General features: G+C 44.8%; 1 protein-coding gene across 1 annotated transcript in view; it reads left to right on the forward strand.

The window, feature by feature from the left end:
* Nucleotides 1-27,039, forward strand: part of thada (THADA armadillo repeat containing) — a 112,425-nt gene that overhangs the window by 42,612 nt on the left and 42,774 nt on the right. Inside the window, exons 28-29 of the mRNA XM_084561665.1 lie at nucleotides 4,509-4,640; nucleotides 14,222-14,390. Coding sequence (XP_084417791.1) covers nucleotides 4,509-4,640; nucleotides 14,222-14,390 — 301 coding nt within the window. The remainder of the gene's footprint in view (nucleotides 1-4,508; nucleotides 4,641-14,221; nucleotides 14,391-27,039) is intronic.

Here is a 27,039-nt window from a genome sequence, read left to right on the forward strand (position 1 = left end):
CCGATAGCGTACCGGATGCTAACGTGGATCTGCGGGGATTTACAGCAGTAAGAGCCGACAGAGACACGAAGGCGTGCGGGAAAAGCAAAGGTGGGGGACTCATCATCTACATCAACAACCGTTGGTGTAACCCTGGCCATGTCACAGTCAAGACAGCGTGGTGTTGCCCTAATCTGGAACTGCTAGCCGTTAGTCTGCGGCCATATTATCTGCCCAGGGAGTTCAGTCACGTGATCTCCATCTGTGTTTACATCCCTCCGAGGGCGGAAGCAACCGCTGCCTGTGAGAAAATACACAGTGTCACAGCACGGCTGCAGATGCAACATTCTGATGCCTTCATAATAATTTCTGGAGACTTTAATCATGTCACCCTGGACTCCACACTGGCTACCTTCCATCAGGTCGTGAACTGCCCCACCAGGAAGAACAGGACAATAGACTTACTGTATACCAACGTGAAGGAGGCATACAGAGTCACCGCCCTGCCCCCCCTGGGCAAGTCAGATCATAACCTGGTGTACATTCAGCCCCAATACACACCCCTGGTCCAGAGGCAGGCTGTCTCTACTCGTTCCATCAGGAGGTGGACTCCTGAAGCAGAGGAGGCCCTGAGAGACTGCTACAACACCACGGACTGGGATGTACTGCTGGGTGTACATGACGAGGACATAGAGGGGATGACTCACTGCATCACAGACTATCTCAACTTCTGTGCAGATGTGGTCGCCCCCACCAAGACTGTTCGGTGTTACCCAAACAACAAACCATGGGTAACACAGGGAGTCAAGGCTGTCCTCAACCAGAAGAAGAAGGCCTTCAGGACCAAAGACAAGGAGGAGATGAAAGCAGCACAGAGGGAGGTGAAACAATGCCTGAGGGAAGCAAAGGACTGCTACAGGAAGAAGGTGGAGCAGAAGCTGAGGGAGAACAACATGAGGGACGTCTGGGAAGGTGTCAGAACCATCACAGGACACAAAGCAAGGACCAGCACAGAGGGGGGAAGTGTAGAGAGAGCCAACGACCTGAACATGTTTTTCAATAGGTTCAGTGAAAGCACTCCACTCCCCACCGTTACTGTAGCCTGCCCTCCCCCCAACGTATCTTCACCCACAGACATCAGCAGCCCCTCCTCCTCTCCTCCCCCCCAGCTGCCACAGCCATCCCCCCACCTAGCCCTCCCACTCGCACCTTTCTTGCACAGAATCCCCCGACTCTCCCCTCCTCTTCCATGGGAGCTGGACAGCCCCCCAACCCCCTCACCCTCCTCTCAACCCCCCCCTTGCTTCACAGCTGATCAAGTGAGGGGTGAACTGAGGAAGCTCCGTCCCCGGAAGGCAGCAGGACCCGACATGGTGTGTCCACGGCTTCTGAAGACCTGCGCTGCTGAACTCGGGGAGCCGCTACAACGCATCTTCAACCTGAGCCTGCAACTCGGGAGAGTGCCCACCCTCTGGAAGACTTCATGCATCGTTCCTGTCCCCAAGAGGAACCGGCCCAGCGAGCTGAATGACTTCAGACCGGTGGCACTCACATCACATCTGATGAAGACGATGGAGCGGCTCTTCCTCCAGCTCCTCAGACCTCAGGTGCAGCACGCTGAGGACCCTCTACAGTTTGCCTACCGGGCAGAGGTTGGTGTAGAGGATGCCATCCTCTACCTCTTACACAGAGCCCACTCGCATCTGGACAAGGGAAAAGGCACTGTCAGGATTACCTTCCTGGACTTTTCGAGTGCCTTCAACACGATCCAGCCCCTTGTACTCCAGGAAAAACTCTCCAGAATGCGAGTGGACCCCTGCCTGGTTGCTTGGATTTCCAGCTACCTCACCGATAGACCACAGTACGTCAGGCTGAAGGACATCACGTCTGACACTGTGGTCAGCAGCACTGGAGCTCCACAGGGGACTGTACTTTCCCCTATCCTCTTCACCCTGTACACCGCGGACTTCTGCTACATCTCAGACACGTGTCACGTCCAGAAGTTTGCAGATGACACGGCCATTGTGGGGTGTATCAGTGGCGACGAAGAGGAGGAGTACAGGAGCCTGGTGAGGGATTTTGTTGTCTGGAGCCACACAAACAATCTACAGCTCAACACCTCAAAGACTAAGGAACTGGTCATTGACTTTGGGAGGGACAGACCCAACCCCAGACCAGTTCTGATAGGAGCAGAGGAGGTGGAGGTCGTGCAGACCTACAAATATCTTGGGCTGTGGCTGGACAACAAACTGGACTGGACGAGCAACACGGGGCAGCTGTACAAGAAGACCCAGAGCAGGATGTACTTCTTGAGGAGGTTAAGATCCTTCAACATCTGCAAGAAGCTCCTGGGGATCTTCTACCAGTCTGTGGTCGCCAGCGTCCTGTCCTACGCTGTGGTGTGCTGGGGTGGGAGCACCTCCAAGGCAGACCTCTCCAGGTTGGAGAAACTAATCAGGCGGGCTGGCTCTGTGGTTGGCACGAGGCTGGACCCTCTGGCTACTGTAGCAGAGAGCAGGACACTTAAAAAACTAACAAGTATCCTGGACAATGCCAGTCACCCTCTGCACACGACCATCAGTAGCCAGAGAAGCACCTTCAGCGAGAGGCTGCTCCTCCCAAGGTGCAGGACAAATAGACTGAGGAACTCTTTTGTCCCCCGTGCCATCAGACTGTACAACCACCACTCACTTGGGGGGAGGAGGACAAAAAGGAAAGGGCCTGAATGACTTTTTTAACTAATCTGCAATAGTAGAGTAAAGTGCAATAACAGTGTATGTACAGTCATGTACAGTCACAATATTTATTTCTCTATTTATGCAACAACCATGCATGTACAGTCAATATTTATTTTTGTATTACTATTTTTATTATTCTTCACTGGGTGTATTGGTATTCTGGGCTTTTTATACTGTCTCCTACATGTATGTCTGAAAGTGCTGGTTGCGATGGAGATGTCAATTTCCCTGCGGGAACCTCCCAAAGGGATCAATAAAGTCGTCTATCTATCTATCTATCTATCTAACTTAACCAGGTTTATCTCTGGAAACTATTTCAGGTCAGCACCCGCGTCTTTTTAACCTCCGTGATTTGTTGCAGCTCTCGGGCCTTATCGGCCTCCTGCCTCCAGCGCCAAAGAAAACAGTTTTTTCGTCAAAGCAGGACTGATGGTTTATTTGTCTTACAGTGAAATAATTGCTCGTTTTGTCTCTCTGCTACCGTGTCCTTTCCACCGCTTTCTGAAATGAGGAATTAACAAAAAGTGAGGTCGGCTTCGTGCTCTCGTTAAGGGATGTGAGAGGGGATCAGGAGGAGCACAGCTGCTGGAGATGATTGAGGAGTTCAGAGGGGAGAGGGCAGACGCAGGAATCTGAGAGCACCGTTAAATACCGCAGAGTCTCTTTCTCATCCTGTCAAGTGTTTCTGCCTCCAGCCGCGTCCCAGCACAGTCCAATGTGTTTGCAGTTTCCTCTCGTTCCCCCATTAGTGTGACATCACATCCTGTCCCGCTGTGTGTGAATGAAACTAAACACACTAGACCACGTACAAGTAGGGCTGCTGTGGCACATCTCGTCCATCCGATCTTGTCCAGTTTCCTCAAGTTCACACTTTTCCCTCCACTGTCAAGACTGTCCTGGCAACAGAATGTTGTTAGTCGGGGGGCCTTTGAGGGGAGGGGCCTCTCTGGATCATCCCACAGATACTTGATCATTTTGGGATCTAGTGAATTTGGAGGCCAGGTCAACACCTTGAGATGTTCCTAAAGTGTTTTTGTGTGTGTGTCTGTGTCAGGCTGCATCCTGCTGGGGATGGCTGCTGCCATCAAGGAGTGTCATTGCTATGGGGTGGGGGTGCCTGGTCTGGTCTAGATTCTGGTCCACACCAATGAATGCCAGGTCCAAAAGTTTCCCAGCAGAACACTGAATTGACACAAGATGGTTATTCACTTCTCCTTTCAGTGGTTTTGATGTTGTGGCCGATCGGTGTATTACAGTACAGTTAAAAATTTTGTAGATGAAGTACTTGTCCGTTTCTTTTCCTCCTACCCTTCCTTTACTGCAGAGTGTGTCAGAGCGAAACCGTGAAACCGCTGGCAGAGGTAGACACTTTCCATTCTGACTCAGCTGGCAGTAATGAGATTTGGATTGGGGGGGGTGAAAAGCTCGGGTTCAAGGACGGACGAGGGGGATGACTGTAGCGACGGAGCGTGGGTGGTTTTAGACGCGCGGGGTGTATTAAAAAGCGTCAGGAATTCATGGCCGGTCGTATTTTTGCGCCAGCACTTTGACCAGTTTAATCCAGTTTCAGAAACGAGCCGCCGCCGCTGTCCAAGCTGCAGCCAGACGGTTTCTGACTGTAACAGAAATGAATCCAGTTTGTGGTTAGAAGTACTCATAGCCTCAATTACTGCAGCAGCACCTCACTACTAACCCTGCATATAACACTGTAATATAACAGCAGTGCCACCAAGGAATTTGAACCAATTCAGCGTTACATTGTTAAAGCTGTGTCTGTCTTTGTGTCTTCAGTGACAGCGGCCAGGTGAAGCTGCACCCCAGCCTGTTCTTGCTGCTCTTGGTGCTCAGTCGGCTCTACCCTTCGCCCATGGATGGATCTTCTTCACCGCTGGGACTCGCTCCTTTCATGCCCTTCATCATGAGGTAGGCGTCGGCTCTGGATTCGTGACGTCTGCACAGGCCTGTTGAAACAGCAGGTGGTTGTGATGAAGAAGATAAAACGGGATAAGTGATTTCAGAGCTTTAGCACATTTTACGTACAAATTATGACGTACACGGATCAGCCACAACATTAAAACTACTGACAGCTTGTTTTTCTCTGTAGAGTCAAAGGGAAAGGACTTTAAGGGTTGAGATGCTAAAGGCTCAAGTTTGCAGATAGGGAGCGCTTTAATTCAGTCCTCATAAATTAAGTGGTTCTTGTATTAATATGGATTAGAGCAGTTGTCCAATGTAGAACTGTGTACCTACTCTAGCTCTTGACCAACCAACCTGATCACACCGATCTACACAAATCAGCCATAACATTATAACCACTGACCAGTGAAGTGAATAACATTGATCATCTTGAGACAATTCAGTGTTCTGCTGGGAAATGTTTGGACCTGGCATTCATTGGTGTGGATGTTACTTAGACATGTAGCACCCACCTAGACCAGACCAGGCACCCCCACCCCATAGCAATGACACTCCTTGATGGCAGCAGCCATCCCCAGCAGGATGCAGCCTGACACAGACACACACACAAAAACGCTTTAGGAACAACTAAAAAAAAAAAACATGAAGAACAGCACAAGGTGTTGACCTGGCCTCCAAATTCACTAGATCCCAAACTGATCAAGTATCTGTGGGATGATCCATAGAGGCCCCTCCCCTCATAGGCCCCCCACTAACAGACAGCCCCTACCCCATAGCAATGACAGGACACCCTCAGAAGGCCCATGTCCATTCTCTGATGAGTCACAACTGTTTTGGAGGCACAAGGGAGACCTACAATATTAGGAAGGTGGTCATAATGTTATGCCTGATCGGTGTATGCAATTCCACTTCAAAGTGATGCACGCACACAGCAGCACTGAATATGTGATATCCTCTTTATCAATGAGAGTGTGTTTCTAGACAGATTGTGTGTTCATATACAGCTTAATAAAAACAAGAATTGAAGGAATGCTCTATCAAATCCAAGAGGGTCACACACCTGCTCTCTCAGCCGTGATAAACCCTCTCCGTGCTCCCTGCTCTTTCTAACTATAGAACGACTCACAGTCACAGAGACAAAACACCTGCAGTCTAAACACAAATGTATGTGTGTGTGCTTTTTTTGTTTTGTTTTGTTTGCACAGGTGCTTCTGTAGCTTTTATATGCCTGTGGCGTCTTATCGCGGCTTTTTTAGCGCTGCAATCCATGATATTGCTAAATCACGGCTAAAAACAAGACAGATATCTGCTCTGTTGTGCCTCTTTTTGCTTTAGTTTTTTCCAACACCCCTAAGACAAAACACATGTTTTGTCTGAGCTGATCTCTGCAGCGAGCGCCTCTGCTTGTGTTGTCTTAAGTGGCAGTGATTGTTTTACATTGTGACTGGGTTTATCTGAATCCTCTGGCTGTTTACCGGGGAGTAAACCTTCCATGCGAATGGGAAACTGGTTGCAGCCTTCATTCTTTACATTCCTGAGATGGAGAAATCTACAAATATTATTGGAACACGTTCATCTCCATCTGCTTCACCTGCAAATAGAACGGGAGCTCGCGCCTCCTGGCAACAGAATTGTTAGTGGGGGGCTTTGAGGGGAGGGGCCTCTGTGGATCATCCCACAGATACTTGATCAGTTTGGGATCTAGTGAATTTGGAGGCCAGGTCAACACCTTGTGCTGTTCTTCATGTTTTGTTTTAGTTGTTCCTAAAGTGTTTTTGTGTGTGTGTCTGTGTCAGGCTGCATCCTGCTGGCGATGGCTGCTGCCATCAAGGAGTGTCATTGCTATGGGGTGGGGGTGCCTGGTCTGGTCTAGGTGGGTGCTACATGTCTAAGTAACATCCACACCAATGAATGCCAGGTCTAAAAGTTTCCCAGCAGAACATTGAATTGTCACAAGATGGTCAATGTTATTTACTTCTCCTGTCAGTGGTTATAATGTTATGCCTGATTGATCTCCCTATCTGCAAACTTAAGCCTTTAGCATTGCAAGTAAGTAAAGGATCTCAACGCTTAAAGTCTTTTCCCTTTGACTCCACATAGACAAACAAGCGCATGCTAAGTTTATACAACCACAAAACAACTTTTCTTTTGTGTCACAATTGCAAAATCGATCAAACTGAAGTCAAACTGGTCAGGAAAGACAGCTGAAGCTCAGTTCTGGAGGTGTTTGGAGCTGCCAGCGCTATCTGGAATGCCAGCAAACACAGCTGGTGATATTTTGTGGATGGAAAAGCCGGGCGAAGGGGTGGGGGTAAGATAATGTGCATCTCACAAGCGATTGTGAAAGCTTTTCATTTTCGTAGGGTGAATCTCAAGAGACCTTTTTGAAGTTTGAAAACTATGCCGACGCTGTAGGTATCCTGCATAATTTATCTGCTATGTAAATTATCCAGGCAGATGAGCCGAGCAAATCCAGTATTTTTACAGCTGGATACGGCTCGTGTGTCTTGAGTTTTTGTGTGTGGGAGGATATGGGGAGTTGGGCTTTGACCTTGAGGTTGGAATCCAATACTGATGGGTTAGATAACAGCAGTGTGGGCGCTGTGAGTAGATTTTGTTTGGGGGATTCGGTTCATGTCAGGATGGTAGAGCTGAAATCTGGACTCCTCGCTGACTTCCTTAACCTTATATCGACTTGTGGCACAATTATTCACATTTGGTCCCCATTTAAACTCTGTGACTCACATATGCTTTGGTAATAATGCTTTCTAAATAGACAACCTACAAAAAATATTTTGTTCACGGACACTTTGGCGTGTGGCATTTTCCGGGGAACAAACCGCCGCTAACCTTTCGGTTCTTGGACAACCCGCTCTGCCTACGAAGCCACAGCCACCACATAAACTATTCTTTAAGTTGTTTTAGTGCTTAACTACTGTGTCATGTTTAAACTGTGCCTCGGCGAACTTAGCTTTCCCTCAGTTTGAGACTACATCAAGAGCAGAAGATACCGTTTGTGCTTTTAGTGTTTTATTTTCCAATCCTACAGTTTAATATCTGCAGAATTAACCACAAAATGCACAAATTGAAATGAACTAGGCAGCTGAGTGAGCTTTAACATGGCACTCTTAACATTGCACCACTGTAACCATGGTAACAATTCATATTTACAGTTTACAAAGTTTTTCTGAAAACTGTTCTATTTCTTTTTACATTAGCCCTTAGAACTACCTTAGTGGGCAGACACACGTGGGATAAGTGTCCAACGATTTAGCTAACAGGTCAAATTAGCATAGCGGATTGGTTAGCGGAATATTTCGGCCAATAACTTTTCACAACAAGGTTCATTCATTTCAGCTCATTACAACCTCTCAAAGCAACTCAAGAGCCGTAAACCCCCGTCCTTTCCGATATTTCCAATATTTAGATCCGCGTATATCCATATAGTGGGAGTGATTGGGGCACCGAAACGCAGCCTCTAAATAACGCATTATCTGCCGCGAAACTCGTTCATTTCACCTATATTTTGTTATGATACGCTAGTGCTATTCCCCGTTGAGTCCAGAGTTACCTGTTATCTATTGGCGGATGTGCAGCAGTTTGTTGTTCTTTGGCCAGCTGTTCCTCTATCTGCCTCCGCATCCTCCTTTCAACGAGCTCCTCATCCGTATACTCTGGCTCAAAACGGTAAGGACGTCCATCATAAACAAAGTCGTCGTCCACAACCTCAGAATCGGAAAAATATTCAGCCATGTTGCAAAAAAATAGCAGTAGCAAACTACAAGTAAACAAGCCACGCGGCGCTCAGAGATGACATCATCCAGGTCAGAGGTTAGTAGGTCAGTCTGCAGACCCCAGATGATGATAACAGGTAACTCTGGACTCAACGGGGAATAGCACTAGCGTATCATAACAAAATATTGGTGAAACTATTGAGTTTCGTGGCAGATAATGTGTTATTTAGAGGCTGCGTTTCGGTGCCCCATTCACTCCCACTATATGGATATACGCGGATCTAAATATCGTCCGAACGACTCCAAATGACACCAAAGTTATATGGCTGAGTAAACGATCATATTTTATGCCAGAAATAAGGTCCACGTTGTAAAATACAGTAATTCCTTTTCAATCCTAACACAAAATTTGCAAGTTGCACATTCCTCAAAAATGCTTGCAAATTGGTCGAAGTCCGGAGCCCTGGAAATATTTGTCTGCTTGATGTTTGTGCTTTTTTTATCTATATAGGTAGTCTCTTCTACGCATCCTGTCTTTGGGGTGGCTCTCTGCATGACAGTGCTGTTAATTATCACAGTGCACTCCTTTAATATCCAGACAACCAGGCGGCTGGATGTGTCCACAATGCGTCATGAGTGTATTCACACCTTCATTCTGAGTTTTAGGTTTGTGATCTGACCGTTCAGGATGCATGTTTAGGTTTAAACATGTGTTTAACAAATGAGTGGTTTCTGTACCCATCTCTTGTTTGCAACTTTTTAGCTGTTTGTTACTGTCAGGGGAGGCACGCAGTGAGCACATCCGCCCAAAATGAAGCCCACATGTTTAATGAGATGTTTAATGTAGCCCAGCTTTAACTTTTTGCTACACCCATCTCCTTCAGGCGCATGCAAACTGTCTGTTGACAGGACCTACCATCGTACCTCGGTGCTTATCAGTCCATAACATTATATCTTCATATCACTCCCCTCGCTGAATGGCCCCTGCATGCGTCACACCTTCACGGTTGATGACGACGAGGATGACGACGACGGCCAAGAGGGGGAGAATGATGAAGATCGGACTAATTTATTATAATAACTAATAGCTGCTTCGTTCCTACCCTTGGCGTTTTTACATCTGGTAAACGCTGACTTATCTCCTCCTGTGTCTTTTTTTTTCTTTCCATCTTCTCTCTTTTTCTTATCCTCTCTCTGGCTTAACGCTAAAGCCTCAGAGTGTTGTGCCAGTGATTTATATCTCGCGTTATCCAGTCCAACCATTTCTCCTCACCTTGCCTGCCTGCGTTCCTCACTCCCTTTCCTTTCCTTTCCAGTACGCACTGTCTCGTATCTCATTTCCCATAAACCTTCGAAATGCGGCTTATTCATTTCCAGCGAAGACGGTGTATATTCACCCAAATTCCTCATGTTATTATCATCAATGACCAACTGTGAACAAATACTCAGAAAACTTGCCACCGTTAGCTGAATTCTTCCTCAAAAACTACTTTACTGATGCGATTCTACTGCGATTAAACTGATTATGTACCTCAACTGACAATTCAACAGTAGTAGTTCACCTAAAATTTAGTTGGTAATGGATGATGTGTCCATCAACCCATCTGTAGCTCAGGTAAATTTACCCCGTACCCATGGATAGACCATGGAGACGTCCTACCCATTGTTGCTGTGTACAAGCTTTTATTATTGGTTTTGTGGCCTTGTTCACAATCAAATACTCATCGAGCTAATGTGCAAACGTGCACACCTGTCTTCATCTGCAAGTGATTTTGAATAATCTTGGTTACACAAGAGCCATGGGCCACAAAGGCATTGGATCCACAGTGGAACATAGGACCATTACAGTGCCGTTATCAAGGATAGGTGGTCCCTCCATAACTGATCAAAAGGCAGAGAGAAAACTGGTCTCAGAGGCTGTCAAGAGCCCACCAGTGATGTTTCTGGCAATTAACTAGTTGATTCCTACATGTGACAGGAGGCCTCTCCCTCACGCTATCTGTCCAGCCACCCATACTGCTGTCTCTGGAGTCACTGTGGGCGTTTATCAGGACGCGCTCTTGTCTGTACTTGTGTTCTTGTTGACTGGTGAAACGTCATCAGTCGCTGCCCAAGTTCTGTGCCAATTTCAAGTATGCACTGATCAAGTATGGTCCAAATTCCCAGATGTGTTCTTGCCTTGCCCGTTTTATCGAGGTTGCATCGGGAGGTAACTTGTGTGGACTTGGTACACCCACATATCCTAAAATGCAGTTCCAGGATGACCGCTGCCTCCTGTCCTCAAATCCAACTTGTCAAGTCCGATCCACCAATTATTCAAGTCTGGGCTATTGAGAAAAGCCCTAGGATGTTCCGCCGCATCCATGGACACAAACAGAAACAGCTTTGTAGATTATATTTGCACTACATTAGCTGTCTGCCTAACTGGACATGTGCAGACGTGTAATCAGGGTCTATTTTCATACCAAGCCTTTTCAAATTCTCCACACTATAGCTGTTTGACAGTTAACTAAACAGTTACATGTCCTGTGACAAAAAAAATTAATAGAGATTTATTGTGTTCAGATAGATACATCTTGTCCGTATAATTGAATGAAAGGAGCAAATTAATTTTAGCTGTCACCACTTGACTCCACTTCCTAATTTGCCTACAGTGCATTTTTTAGTGACTGACTGTGACATGCTGGCTTGTTTAGCCAACAAGCTACGGTCTCTATGGAGGAAATTGTTCTCTCAGCTCTCTAAAACAAGTCCAGATGAGCCTTGTCCACGCTAGTCAACAGTCTGCCTACTGACCCCACAGGGGACGCCCCTGTTTCTAAAATTACACCCTTCCAAACTGTTATTTCCTTTCGCAAAAGAGTTTCAATGGGACAAATTAGCACAGATAGTTAACATATGGGGCCCGAGTGGGGGCCGGGAGGGGTGAAAAGTGAGGATTTTTTGGTCATTAAGTGTGTTTATGGGTGTGTGAGATGTTTGTGCTCATAAATTCATGTGCGCCGACCTGTGGAGCTCAGGAATGCAAACTGTTTTCTGTGTCTGATACGGGGTCTTTGGCTGTCGGCCTCGTCGTAGGTGGGTGTGTGTGTGTGAGAGAGAGGGGGAGAGAGAAAGGGAGGCATGCTTGCAGCAGGTGGAAGAGCATTTGTTGACAGCTGACCTGCTGCTTCAGACAGTCCTCTCTTTGTTTAAGTCCATGCTAATATCAAGCATCTCGTCTTTGCTCATCACATTTTAAAAATGTGACTGAGTTTCCTTCTCTTCCTAACTTACACTATTCTATTTATGTGCTACATGAGATGTTATATCACGCTCCTGTTCAAGAAAGCCAAAAAAAACTTGCTTCCTTTTCATCTCTGCATGCTGTTGCAGTCCTTAGACAGGTGCTTCTCTGGAACGTCCTCCTGAATTTTCCACAGTGGAGCTAAGTTGCTGGTTTGGCCTCAGCGGCCGGCTTCAATGCCAGGGCGGGCCATAAAACAGTCTGCAACATGCACACACCACTCGTCCTCGTTTGATCTTACCCTGCACGTAATGTATATGAGTATGCGTGCTGGACTGTGCTCGCATGCAACTGTAGGTTTGAATTCAGTCCATCTATACACGATCGACCACAACATTAAAACCACTGACAGGAGAAGTGAATAACATTGACCATCTCGTGACAATTCAGTGTTCTGCTGGGAAACTTCTGGACCTGGCAGTCATTCATGTGGATGTTACTTAGACATGTAGCACCCACCTAGACCAGACCAGGCACCCCCACCCCATAGTAATGACACTCCTTGATGGCAGCAGCCATCCCCAGCAGGATGCAGCCTGACACAGACACACCCACAAAAACACTTTAGGAACATGAACAGCACAAGGTGTTGACCTGGCCTCCAAATTCACTAGATCCCAAACTGATCAAGTATCTGTGGGAGTATCTGTTATGCCTGATTGGTGTAGAGTACATGTTTAAGTCCCATTTGTTTCTATCTATTAGTTCTTACTCTTTCACTATATTTCTGTACTCCACCATTTTAGAATCTCAGCCCGCATCAACTCCAAGACATGTTTGTTGTGGATCTAGACATATTTTTTACACCTCGTAAAGTTTAATTCCAATAGCCAGCCCATTATTATTATTATTATTTTAATAAGTGTGCGTTTCGTTCCTGAATACAAAAACTATCCTGAAAACTATTTTTGTCTTCTGGTGTGAACTTTGGACTATACCAAGTCTTGGGTTTGGTTCCCAGAGTGAGCCAGTTCCAGTTTGGATCGAGTTCATTAAGCTGTAATTCTAAAGTCACATATCAACGCTTTTATATCTCAGAGCTATGGAGAACTGTGTAAATCAGTGTTGACGGCATGTAGCTAAGATTAGCAGCTTCTAACTTAAAGGTGAAGCTGAAGCTAACTAACCAGCGTTACTGTTGGTAGATAATACATCATTATCTAATTTAACAAGGGAGATGGAGAGAGGCACACACTACTAACTTGCTATATAGCAGTAGCAGCACACAAATGCATGAATAGTAATAGAGAAGAATTTAGATGAAAAATTAGAGGATAGGTGCGAGAGAAAGTAGAGGATAGGTGCTCAGTGCTTAATCCCCCAACAGCCTAGGCCTATAGCAGCATAACTAAGGGATGGTTCAGTCCAAACTATAAGCTTTATCAAAGCCTGACCTTAAAAGTAGAGAAGGTGTTTGTCTCCGGAACCCAACCTGGGAGCTGGTTCCACAGGATAGGGGTCCATTCTACTTGTTGAAACTCTAGGAACCTCAAGTAAGCCTGCACTGTGACGCTGAAGCGATCTGTTGGGATGGTATCATACATACAGACACATACTAATGCTAGGCACTGGAAGCAACTAACGGTTCGGTGTCTTGCTCCGAGACATTGTGGCATGTTGTTCATGTACTGCTAACCCTCTGGTTTATGGGCAACCCACTTTACAGCCAAACTAGTGGCATCCAAGTACTCGTCAACCACTTTTTTTTATATACTTTAACACGCTTGAAAACTGATGTTATGTTGGTGTTTTAGTCTGCTGCCCTTGCCTTCTTCCTTCAGTAGCAGGGACTCTCACTCTAACCCCTCCAATCTGCCTCACCCAGTCTGCCTCTTATCTCAATGAGGTCTTGGTCATGTCCTTCCCTCGTGTCAGATTTGGCTGTGTTATGACACTGGAGAAGGAAAGACTATCAGCTTGTAAACAAAGTTAATTTTAGCGCGCTCTTAGGGTGACTGGCCACATTCGCCATCGCCGGCTGATCGCTGCAAATGACCGTGGGACGGAGGCATCTGTGTGTGGGCAAAAACAAAATGGAGCAGACCATTTCCTGTCCCGGTTAGGTAACGATTTGAAAATATTTGTTTCTAGATTTCTCGGTCGTCCGCCGGGCCAGGGAGCTGCTTAGGCTCAGACCTCTTGCCTTTGCGTTAGTGTAAAGAGGCAGACGGAGAAAGAGCGATGGGGGAAAAAAAAAAGACGGGGATGTTGCATAACGTACGCATAAAAATAGACGGCAACTGTCCAAATCAAATAAGTCGTGGGTCATCATTCCTAGCTGGAGAATTTGTCCATGACATAATGTGGCTAGAGAACAAAATAATCAAGATTAATAATCATAATAGGAACGGTAATTACGCTATTTCTCATAGCAAGCCTACAGCTGTTTAAAAGAAAAAACTGTGATAAGGGGAAACATTCAACTTGTTCCATTAACTCACATACAAAGTTACATAATGTGAGACTGAGAGATTATCGTATGATGCAGCCATCCATCTGGCTTTGTTTTAATAACTTTCTATGACGCTAATGCTGCTTCCCTGTCTGTGTGTGTTTGTGTTCTGTAGATGCGGCCGCTCCGCCGTCTACCGGACCAGAGAAATGGCGGCTCGGGCCCTCGTCCCCTTTGTGCTGGTCACCCAGGTCCCGTCCACCGTCCGCTCCTTGCTGCAGGAGCTTCCTCTAGAACCGGGACCAAAAATCCAACACAACCACATCCATGGGACTCTGCTGCAGGTCTGCTCCCACACACACACACACACACGTCAACATAAACCAGCACATATATATACTGTATATTCATAACACTGAGTGCGTGGGTTTATAATCACAAGTTGTTTGAATGACCGCAAGTGTTCATTTAGAGTTGGAATCAAAACCTGAATCATACAGATGTCAGTGCAGGACCCCAGAATGTTTCTCAACGGGACGTTTTGTTGGGCGTCATGCAAATTCACAAAGATCGACATATAAACATTACTGCAACTACCTGACATATATGCATCTAAATAAATCATCCACTTACTAGTGTTCTGTTGCCTCTTTTGAGTTTGCAAATGTTTTATGGAGTAAAACTACCCTGAACATGCATGCAAGTTTTCAATGTCACATGTCAGATCAGGCACATTTTAGTTCAGAGACCACATGCAGCCCAATTTGATCTCAAGCAGGCCGGACCAGTAACATAATAGTATAAAAACAACTCCGAATTCATGCCTCGGGACAGATTGGACCCTCTGGGGGTCCGGTTTTGGCCCACAGGCTGTATGTTTGACACCCGTGCTGTGGGAAGAAAGTTCGAGTGGTGATTCCCAATGCGCTCCGTGTTTCCTTCGAGACATCATAAATGTTTGTGCAATGCAAAAAAACGCAAGGAGGCTGTAGCTGTAGGCGTGTCACTTTACCTTAAAGAGATGCCTTTACCAGAACAAACACAGGGGTGCATATTATTCATTGACCTCAAGAATAAGAGATCAGATTGAAGTTCTTCTGTAGAACACCGTGGAGGCAGTGTGGTAGTGTGATGCACGGCTTCCCGAGGAACTGGGCCACTAGCTTTTATTGATGATGTGACAGAAGATAGAAGCGGCTGGATGAATGCTGCAGTACATGCGGGTGTGCCGTCTCCAAAACTGATTGGAGATGGAAGCTTAAACAAAAACACACTGTAAGTATCTCAGGGGTATTTGAAGATAAAGAAGTAGAGAGGCAACTGAAGACGGCTGCAGTCAAAGTCTGGCAAAGCATCACGAAGAAGGAGGTGGGATGCGCATGGGTTAAAGATTCCAAGCAACCGTCGTCTGATTATCAAAAAGCATTCAAGAAAGGCAACTGGGCTTGTAGAGTTTCTTGAAGATGCTAGTCAAGCAAGTTTCTGATGGCTAACACCCACAGATGTTCCTATTTAAATCCCAACCCTCCACCAGTCCTTCAGAGCTGAAGAAGCTACTTGGATGAAACGTCCAGTTGCCTTTCTTTAACGCTTTTTGGATCTACCATGACCTGGATGACCGAGAACAATCAGTGTTCTGCTGGGAAACTTTTGGACCTGGCATTCATTGGTGTGGATGTTACTCAGACATGTAGCACCCACCTAGACCAGACCAGGCAGCCCCTACCCCATAGCAATGACAGGACACCCTCAGAAGGCCCATGTCCATTCTCTGATGAGTCACAACTGTGTTGGAGGCACAAGGGAGACCTACGCAATATTAGGAAGGTGGTCATAATGATATGCCTGATCTGTGTATATAACTGTAACTGGAATATGTTCTGGTAAACTGCAAAACAAAACAAAGCTGCGTCTCAGTCCAACAATATGCGGACCAGCTGTAACTGTAGTTGTGGTACATCACACCTCAGCAAATCTCCGCCAGTGCCACACACTCAGTTTCCACTCGGAGCCTGTCCAGACAAGGCGGTTATCGCAGGGTAAATACCAGTGTTTAGTTCTGTCATCGCACGCTGACAAACACAACCAAAGAGTCTGCCGGTAATATCAACACACACGGAGGAAAAGGGGGAGAGGGAGTTTCCCCGGGCCTTTTATCGGGCACAACTGATGAGGTTTGGTAAGAGCGGAGCGGTAAGAACTGGAGCACAGGGGTCACGACGAAGAATGAAAGCTGCGCCGTTTTGATAGCGGTCTGGACTGCAGGGAGGTCCGCTGTGGGTTGGAGGCATGGTTGGAGGAGGGGAGGTGGGCCTCTTAAAGGGCTTAGAGGAGTTTGCGAGGAGGAGGAGAGTGGTTTGAGTTTGCTTTTTCCTGTCGCGGCCGCCATGAGAGAATCTTCCCCAGATGTCTCCTGGTCTTGACTCTTCTCATCCGTCTTTCTCTGCCTCTCTCTCTCTCTCTATCTCTCTCTCTCTCTCTCTCTCAGCTATTTAACCTCTGCCTGCTCCTCCCATGCAAAAAGATGAGATTATAATGTGTTGTGCAATTTAGATCGTTATGTAATAGTTGCCGTCTGAATGATGCAATGGCAAATTTAACTCTAAAACAGATCTCTCTTCATGCAGTGTATATATAGAGAGGAAGAAGTTGCTACACATGTTGCATGCGAAGTACAGTATATCGCAATGGGTGCTGCATCTTGAAACATGCACGCCTTACAGTTAACTAAACTAAAAGAGGAATGTTTTTAGTCTTGATACAAAGAATGAAGCAGAAGAACAAGATTATGCTTAAGTGGTTTCTAAAGGCTTTTCTTACTGTTCTCTCTGGGAGAAGTTGTCTTGGTGGGCACTTGGAAACAGCTGATTCCCTTTACGTCATTAAGAGGTACTTTTATTTCAGTTTTACTGTGCAGAGAATCAAGTACAGGTGAGATGTGTTATTGTTTCCGTGCAGTAAAGGCTCTTTTTAGAGTATTTCGGGACCTAGACGCGATAACCTACGTACGTAGCGTACGCTGGTGCAAGCCATTTACCCTTGTGCGCTTGTCAGTCTGGCTCCCTCTGTGACAACGCCACCCAAACACTAGTCGGCGCTGTGTCTTTTTTGCCAGTCGTGTTAATTTTTTGTTTCCACTCCCTGCTTCACTTTCAACAATGGCGACTGAAACTTTAGCGGAAATTTCGCCAACCTGAGTCATTCAAATGTTTGGAGATGGAGAAGCAGCCAGACATACTAAAAGCTACTATGAAGCGGACCAATCTGCATCGCCGTGGTGCGTGGTTACATTTCTGGGGAGGTGCACGTCAGTTACGGTGCTAGGGTCTACGCTGTTGCTAGGGTATCCTCTGTGTCAACTTAAGGCAGAAGTCTAAACCACCTCTAAGTGTCCAAGCAGCTGTAATATTGTAGTAGTAGGCTCTTTGGTTGGTTGGTAAATATGCCTTCATCAAACGAGTCAACGGTTACTATCGTAAGGGTATAAAAGCTCAGCTTCCTTCTGGGATTAATCCAAAGATTTGAAAACACCTCCCTCTCCTTATTTAATGTTTGCTCAAGGCATGTCATCTTAAAATGGCAACTCCTGTGTGTAACACCTAAGGCTTGTGAAGTATTAGGCAGGTGTCTGTTGTCATTTGAGTTAAAAATAACGAGGTTTAGAAATGTATTTAACCTTCAAACTGTCTTCCTGATGACCATGCAAGAGACTTGGGCTCAACACACCCGGTGTAATTAATCTAGACATCCATGGCTTCACATTTTTCTTATCTGACTTAGGGCTTCCCTTTCTGACCATCATGAGCTTGCACATGCACACAATGAACCATCTAGTAATGCAAAAGTAAGTTCCAAAGTTGCGCAAGGTTCAGAGCTTGTATCTCTGCTCTTCTCACATGCTACTCCTGGATGCAAATATAAAGAAACATGGTATTGACTTCCATTGCTATCGCTGGTGACACGGACAATGAAATCTAAAGAAGTTATGCAACTTCCTACGATAGACTAGAGCAAAGCCTTGAAGACGAATGTGTTCTTGTCTCTGTTGATCTCTGGAGTGTGGAAACCACCTAACTGTGTTTCTTGTGCAGCTAAACACAAAGGTGAAGTAAACATTTGACAACATGTGACACAAGCTCTTATAAGACGATTAGAAAGGTGTGAATAGTGGTCTACGTTTATAGATATGCAAGATGTACAGATTGAAGATTAGACAGTTTTGTGTGATTGTAACTGACTACTTTTATACATAGCACGCTACAAATGTATCAGTACTACGGTTTAAAAAACTAAATAAACTCAGTACTATTATATTAGTGAAACAAAGGCTAGGAACTGACATAATTTTGTCAAATCTACTTGAAAAATAACTTAAACTGTTAAAACATTGGAACGAATTTTCAGTTGACCAACTAATGACTGAGTAAAAAGCCCTATTGTCATGAAAATCGTTTTCCAATACATTTTAATTTCAATGGACATGTGTTTTTGTGTCAGTGTACAACTGTACCTGCTACCGGACAGCTTTTAGTCAATATTCTAGTCACGTCTACACTTTCATTTTACTTGTTTTAGACTTTGCAAGTATTTTTTTTTATCATTTTGTTGGCACTGGCATTAGACCAGGAATGCTGCAGTTCGTATTTAACTGGAAGTTGTGCAGTTAAGGAGGCAGTCTTCTCTGTCCATCCAAAGAGGTTGAGAGTTGAGATGTATGGTGCGTCGCGTTGTACGGGACGCGGTACAGCTTATCCCTGCAGGCCTTCCTCAGACATTTAATTTCCTTTTTCCTTCCACCAAAAGCAAACCAGACCAGATTTACCTCACACACTGTCTGCCCAGCTTAAATGCGTCTACAGAAGGAATACATAGTAGAATAACTCATCTCAACAAGTGCCGCCTTTAAATACATTTTTCTACGTAGCCTTGTTTTCGAATATGAATTGTTTCACTTCAGAATCTTTTAGGTTTTTATAATAAATCATAAGTGAACTGGCTCATTTTTGTTGATAATCTATTTTTGCTATCAACTGTCACTTACTTATTGCCAAAAGTATTCACTCATCTGCCTTTACGTGCATATGAACTTAAGTGACATCCCATTCTTAATCCATAGGGTTTAATATGATGACAGCCCACCCTTTGCAGCTATAACAGCTTCAACTCTTCTGGGAAGGCTTTCCACAAGGTTTAGGAGTGTGTTTATGGGAATTTTTGACCATTCTTTCAGAAGGGCATTTGTGAGATCAGACACTGATGTTGGATGAGAAGGCCTGGCTCACAGACTTCACTCTAATTCATCCCAAAGATGTTCTATCGGGTTGAGGTCAGGACTCTGTGCAGGCCAGTCAAGTTCTTCCACACCAAACTCACTTATCCATGGCTTTATGGACCTTGCTTTGTGAACTGGTGCATGGTCATGTTGGAACAGGAAGGGGCCATCACCAAACGGTTGTCCAAAATCTCTTGGTATGTTGAAGCATTCAGAGTTCCTTTCACTGGAACTAAGGGGCCAAGCCCAGCTTCTGAAAAACAACCCCACACCATAATCCCCCCTCCATCAAACTTCATACTTGATACAATGCAGTCAGACAAGTACCGTTCTCCTGGAAACCACCAAACCCAGATTGGTCCATCAGATTGCCAGTTGGAGAAGCGTGATTCGTCACACCAGAGAACACGTCTCCACTGTCCAGAGTCCAGTGGTGGCGTGCTTTACACCACTGCATCCGACTCTTTGCATTAAACTTTGTGATGTATGGCTTGGATGCAGCTGCTCGGCCATGGAAACCCATTCCATGAAGCTCTCTACGCTGTTCTAGAGCTAATCTGAAGGCCGCATGACGTTTGGAGGTCTGTAGAGATTGACTCTGCAGAAAGAAGCAGTCTGAATGCTTGATTTTATACACCTGTGGCCATGGAAGTGATTGGAACGCCTGAATTCAATTATTTGGATGGGTGAGTGAGTACTTTTGGCTATATAGTGTATTTGCTTTGGTGTAACTAAAAATTGGAAGTTGGGATTTCCAAACCGGTGAGTATCTTTGTTTTTTCACTTGTGTAGTGTTGAATCCATCTCATTAACACTTTGTTTTGATGACAGCAGTCTTGACAGTGCTATGTATATCTGAAGGGTTCATCTATGTCCAGGCTATAGATAGCAGGTGTGTAGTTAGTTGGGTGAATGCAGAGCGGAGAAGATGGAGGCAGATATGTCAAGAGTGTTCGCAGGTGAAGTGGTCTAAACATAGAAAGACAGAGATAGAGGTCTGTAGCGTACGTGTGGAGGGGAGCATCACACACTCGGCGAGTGATAGAGGAGATAGCGTCCATGTGTGCTGAGGAATGTGTGCGAAATGTTCCATACTCGTGCATAATGAGGAAGTATGGTGTTTAGACTTGAGCTGGAGAGAAAGGGGGTTGAGTGTTGATGTTTACGCTGAGATGATAAGGACATCGTGTTTAGCCTTGGACCTGTTTAATGTATGTTGCTATGCTTCGTTCTAACGGGGAGCAGATGTTTTTTTGCTGCAGAGAGAGAAATTGTTTCCTCTGCTACGTTCAAAGAACAACAGTTTGTGGGCCAACGTGTGGAGCTGGGAGTGATCATAGCTAGTAAGGTCCTCTTTTACCACCCTGCTGACTTCCAAACGCTGTGTCTGATATCTGGTACAACTCAGACAAAGTTAGACCTCTGTTTCAACTCAGATTATTGTCCATGTGTTTATGAGAGAGAGAGGGAATGTTAAAGGTGTTTAAATGCATGATTATTTTGATTTGGTCAGTCTGATTTATTGACTGTACTCAAGGCAGACATCTGGATCTCCAGGGTAAGACCCTGAAAATACTGGAATCACTTCAGTCACTCCGACGTGCCCCGAGCCTCTGTTGATAGAATCTGAACCGAGCTTAACAAGCCCAGTGGACAGACCGGCACTAAACCAACCCGACGCTGGACTTTGGACTCGACACGCGCCAGCAGATGCCCTGGCCCACAATGCCCGGTACAGGCCAAACGTGTTAAAGTTGTGGTTTGAGGAGTGCCAACTCGATGGATGTAATCCTTTGAGTATTTCCACAACACGGGCTAAATGAGGCGGACACTGAGGAGGCTCTTGAATTGGGAGTATCATATGCTCCTTTGCTCTGGCAGTAGTGGTGTTAATATTGTTTGCTGTATGCATACTTCACTTAAAATAATCTACTGCTATTTATATTGCTTAATTTTGTCTGATAGTCAAAGACTGAAACCGATGCTGATTTTACAAAGATATAAAACCATAAAATAGAACAGGAAGTCATTATCTTTCATATTGGTTGTAGAATCTGATCATAATATTGATGTATTACTCTGCTACATCTAATTCTTATTTATTTCCATCATATTCCATAAACCATCTGCAAACTCCTCAGGGAATCAAGGAACCCAGATTTAAAACCCTGACCTTACTATTCTTAGCTTGTACTAGTATTTTTCTGGTGCTTGGATCTGGAATATGCTAAATTGTCTTCAAGTTCCATCCTTGATTACTCAGCAAGTTCTGATTGATGAAAGGTTCTGGACAAAGCTAGTAAGTGGACTAGTGGTTTGGATTATTTAGTCTTAAAGAATCAACCTTCATGCTCAGCTTTAGTGGACTTTCAGGAGCAATGCAATCTGCTGCTTCAGCTGTTCTTATAAAAGGTCCAGTGTGTTGGATTTTGTGTTGGTAGAAGCAAGAAGCAAGCCAGAGCAGACACACCAAACGCTTAAGGTTTAGTTTAGTTTCACATTTTTACCTTTTTAGCACCCACTTTAGGTTCTGCTACATACTTGGAAGGGCAGGGTGAGACAAGTGGTTGGTTGCAATATGCCACCTCACTGTTTTCTGCACAACTGAACCTTTAGGTCATCTGGAAATGTCATTTCTAAACTAGGGTTAAGGTGTTTTTCACTCTAGAGTTTAAAAATTCTGTATATTTATACTTGCACTTACGCCTTAATTATGTTGTGGAACATTCGGTGTAGTATCATCAAATCTCAGGTCTTTAGAATGTGGTTCTTAGCACTTATTTTAACTCATGCTCTAACATGGCCCCATTCAGACCTTGCATTAACATCCGTCCTATGCAGTCTGATCACAGTTGCCTAGCTTAAAGTACAAGTGTGAACACACCCAGGACACATCGAGGGTGCAATTAAGTGAACTGACCTCTGACTCACTTTTGGAGGCGATCTAGGACACCTTTGACCACGTTCCGTTGGTATGGTGAACACACTACACATCCAAACTATGATTTCAGTGAGTGAAAGACTTTACAGCTTGTTCTGTTTATGGTTCTGAAACAACAGTAGAAATCAATTAGAGAAAAGAGCCGTTACCGTTTTCTACTCTGCCCAAAATGATGTCAATCTTTATTTGCGTGCAGAGCGTGAAAACTGAGATCATATCTCAAGCGCTGGCTGGGGGACCCATGTGGAGACACATTTTAATGCGAGGTGTGACCACGGGTACTTAAAGCTGGCCACTTGGGATCTAGATCGGATGCAAATGCAAGGTGGGAACAGAGCCGTAGGTTGAATTCACACTTGCCCTTTCAACAGCCTTTCATTTACACATTCATTTTACTTGTTCTGGGAGTAGATAGATCCGGTTTCAATTTATACTCTCTAGCTGAACAGAAGACCCTTGTTGGAATAATGAACAAGATCTGTGTTTTTTGGATTGTAAACAATTGAACACTTGATTGCTTTTTCTCTTTTGTTCAGTGTGCACTATTAAGAATCAAGATGAGGGTGAAATGGCTCTGTCGGATGATGAAAGTAGACTCCCCCCTGTGCTTTAGTACTGTTGTTGAGGTAACTCAAGACAGACGCAGGAGTGATGACAAGAAGCTGCTAAATGTCACCCTCCCACACACCCCCAGTGCTGCCAGTACCAAAATATATGTACCCATCTCTGGACATAATGGAAGCAAACAAACAAGCAAACAACTCCCTTGGGGCTAGTTGAGATTCGCTTGACAAAGATCTAGTTATACACTTGTTGCATGTACGCACAGATATATACGCCCCACAAAATGACTTGCCTGTCACGCCCATGTGTGCAGTATATGCACATGTGAGGAAGCATGACACAGTGTCTATGTAGGCTTTGTTTGTACAAGAATACGACTATATAGAGCGAGAGAGCGTCTATTTTACTTTTATATTTAGCACGTTTTTTTTTTGTGTTTTTTTTTTTATTGGGATCTCTTTTTGCCTAATTGGGCGCGTCTACACTTTGCCTACCCTCTATCTGCTTTTATGTGAACGCCGATTTATGTGTTTCTTTGTGCATGTGTTTTACTGGACGGAGCCATGGATTGCCGTGCAATTATTTGCACTTGTACTTGTTGGGTGTGTGTGTCTGTGTGTGTGTGTGTGTGTGTATGTGTGTGTGTGTGCGGCTGCTCGCTGCAATGTGTGGTCAGTCTGTGGTTGCGGCTGTGGGAGGGACGGCAGGGCAGCCTGATAACAGAGTCTGAAGGGACCTCACATCCACCACCACTATTTTTACCGGGCCCAAAAGTGGAGTACGGCTTGTTGCAACACAGACTTAAACACAAAAAAAGACACGCACGCACAAGTAGTTAGATGCCTCACTAGCATAAAGGCGTTTGAATAGGGTTTGATACTTTCCGTTATTTAGCTTGTTAGCCTTTTTGCCCTTTGACCCTAAGTTGGCGGTTACTAGTTTACCCCGTAGTGATCCAGATATTGCTGCTAATAAAAAAACTGAAAATTAGTCTCCATACGTTTTGCAGATAATGAGAAATTATGCTTATCAACCAACAGGAACTTCAACTATATAGGGAGTGAAAAAGTTCTACTAATGAGAAATTATACCTAACAACTAACAGGAACTTCAACAGTATAGGCAGTAATAAAGTGCAAATATTGAGAAATCATACATAAAAACCAACAGGAACTTCAACTGTAGGGTTAGTGAAAAAGTTTAAATAATGAGAAATTATTCTCAAGAACTAACAGGAACTTCAACTGTAGAGCTAGTGAAAAAGTTCGAATAATGAGAAATTATTCTCAAGAACTAACAGGAACTTCAACAGTATAGGCAGTAATAAAGTACAAATAATACGAAATTATGCTTAACAACCAACAGGAACTTCAACTATACACGCAATGAAAAAGTGCCAATATTGAGAAATTATACCCAAGAACCAACAGGAACTTCAACTGTACACGCAGTGAAAAAGTGCCAATATTGAGAAATTATACCCAAGAACCAACAGGAACTTCAACTGTTCATGCAGTGAAAAAGTGCCAATATTGAGAAATTATACCCAAGAACCAACAGGAACTTCAACTGTTCATGCAGTGAAAAAGTTAAAACAATGAGAAATTATACCCAAGAACCAACAGGAACTTCAACTGTACACACAGTGAAAAAGTGCCAATATTGAGAAATTATACTCAAGAACCAACAGGAACTTTAACCGTATAGGCAGTGAAAAAGTTCAAATAATAAATTATACATAAGAACCAACGGGAACATCAACTGTATAGGCATTAAAGAGCTTTTAAATGTCTTCAGCACAACATAGTTGTGGCTGTAATTCCATGTTTTAATTACACGTTTCTTTTAAACTCATTTTAGATCAGTTCTGGGCACATAAATTTATATGGACCTCAGTAATTCCAGGCGCTTTCGGTTTTGGTTATTTGAAACCATTATCCTAGGCACCTTTTGGCATTGTTGACCACAAGTCAAATTAGATTTTTCCTCCAGGTGTAGAACTGGTACGAGCACGATGCCTTATAGTGGCCATCAGAAGAAATGCAGCAACAGGAAATCCACGTTGGAGGAAGTGAAGGAAAAAAAAAAATCAGAGATGTGATGCGCCAGATTTCTGTGCTGCTGTCTTATCATCTCCCATTCATTTGAACTTGATCCAGTCCCAGCATCCCCTCCCTGTACGGGGTGTAGTTCTGTACTCTGTCTTTGGGAGGAGGAACAGGGAGGCAGCATTTTCTATAAATATTTTGGTTTTCTCCATGCTGGGCTGGATTGAGCCGGTTGAGCCTCCCATGCAGGGACTTCCCAACCCGCTGGATGAGGTGTAGCTGTGGAGCGAGAGAGTGAAGACACAGAGCCCTGGAACTAAAGCTGGCACTGGTGATGCTCTAGCAGCCTTTAATAAGCAGGCTTTCATGCCTTCTGTGCTTCCGAATGAGTGCACTAGCGTTTTAACTGGACCAAACACCAAGCATAGTAACAGCCATCAGCAAAATAAACAAGAAAATCCTCTAGACGTCTTCAGTCAAGGTTATAGTTGGGTTTAATATCAGGTTAAATGATTAACCACCTTCATGTGATGCTCCAAGACCACATTTGATTAGCATTTATATGTGTATTTTTCTTAAAATCCGAGTCATATAATCTTGTATAATGTAAAATTGAGTGTAGTGTAAAGGTCCCAAATAGTCGAATAAGATTATTCCAGTCTGGTACCACAATATTGGACAATCAAGGGGGTGGTATGCCGCTAGAATAATTTAATACCTTGTCAAAACAAGTTGCAGCCAGTGCAACCACTGTCAATTGGACATCAGTGTAAGTTCCCACCGGCTACTCAAGTGAGCCGTGACCTTTGCCATGATCTGCCAGAACCGGTTGGGGCCGACAGTGAAACTGGAGCTACATTCTTGGATTTCCCTGTCACACAGGATTGCAGGAGGTGAATAAACAGTTCACCGAATATTTGCAGAGGCTGCTTCGAGTGTGACTGATCCTCCACGGCCAGTTTCTTGACAGCGGAATCACTTGGAAATGTTCAATACTCGGTTTGGGACTCGGCTCCAACGCTGGCTCCTTGTAGGTGGAAAAGCCCTTAGACGGTGACGGCGAACGAAAAGGAAAGAAGGACCCGGAGGTGTGGAGGCTGTTTGTGCGATCCAGTGGGCGTTGCCTGGGCGTGGAGACTGCAGGAGAAGAGATGGGGCAGGCCAGGACTCAGTGGCCAGGCTTGGTGCTACGTGGTCGGCCTGGTTTTTCCCCACGTTGCCTTCCCTGCACAGCGTAATGAATGGCTTCCTACTGGTCTGTGGCTGTGGCCTGAGCTTAAAGCGTATACTTACCAAGGCCCAGAATACACATCCCAGCCAGCCAGCCAGCCAGCCAGCCAGCCAGCCTGTGTGCTAGCCTCTGAACACTCCCAGCCACCAGTCAAGTCCACCTGCTGTAAACTGGCTCCGTCTCATAATGTCACATTAGCTGTAGTGAAAGGAAGGATTTGATCTTCAATGGGAAACTTTAAAAGCGTCAGGAAGGATGAGTCTCCAGATAAGGGAGCATGTTGTCTGGTCGAGGAACACTTTGGCGTCTTGCAAGGACTTTAATGGAGTAATGAAGACATCAGAAGGGAGGATGCTAACTGTCTCCCCCCTAAGAGATCATTTAGGTTTAGCGCTTAGCAATTAGTGAGATTGCAGAGTAGGATTAACATGCTTATATCTCCGGCTGTTTAACACATCAGTATGCATGATACTTGACTTAACCAGACGTCAACTCTAGCAATGTTTTCTCATGTAGGTGCATCTCCACCTGCCAAACTGAGTCAGCGTCGTTTGAATGTTTCATGTAACCCATAAGCTCATTGGTTCAAATCCCTTCTACTTCCATGGTTGATGTGCCTTTAGCAAGCACATAAAACCACCCAAACTGCTCGTCCAAGTGTGCTTACTACTGTATATATGAATTAATAACTTCATAGGTCAATCAGTAAGGAGGATCTTCTGGTCATCTCACTTCTTAAAAGTAGAATTTTTTTAAAAGTACTGGGTCCATGAGGATATATCGTGAGCTTCACCAGCTGCTAAAGACTGACAAACCTGCAATTGTTTCCGGCTCTGTTTCAAGATGTTGTCGGTGCAGTTTGATGCATAACTGGCAATACTGCAACCACACCACAAGAAGACCACCAGTTCAGCCTAAACAGTGCACATGTGCAGTA

Source organism: Chelon labrosus, assembly GCF_963514085.1.
Source record: "Chelon labrosus genome assembly, chromosome: 15".
Taxonomy (NCBI): domain Eukaryota; kingdom Metazoa; phylum Chordata; class Actinopteri; order Mugiliformes; family Mugilidae; genus Chelon; species Chelon labrosus.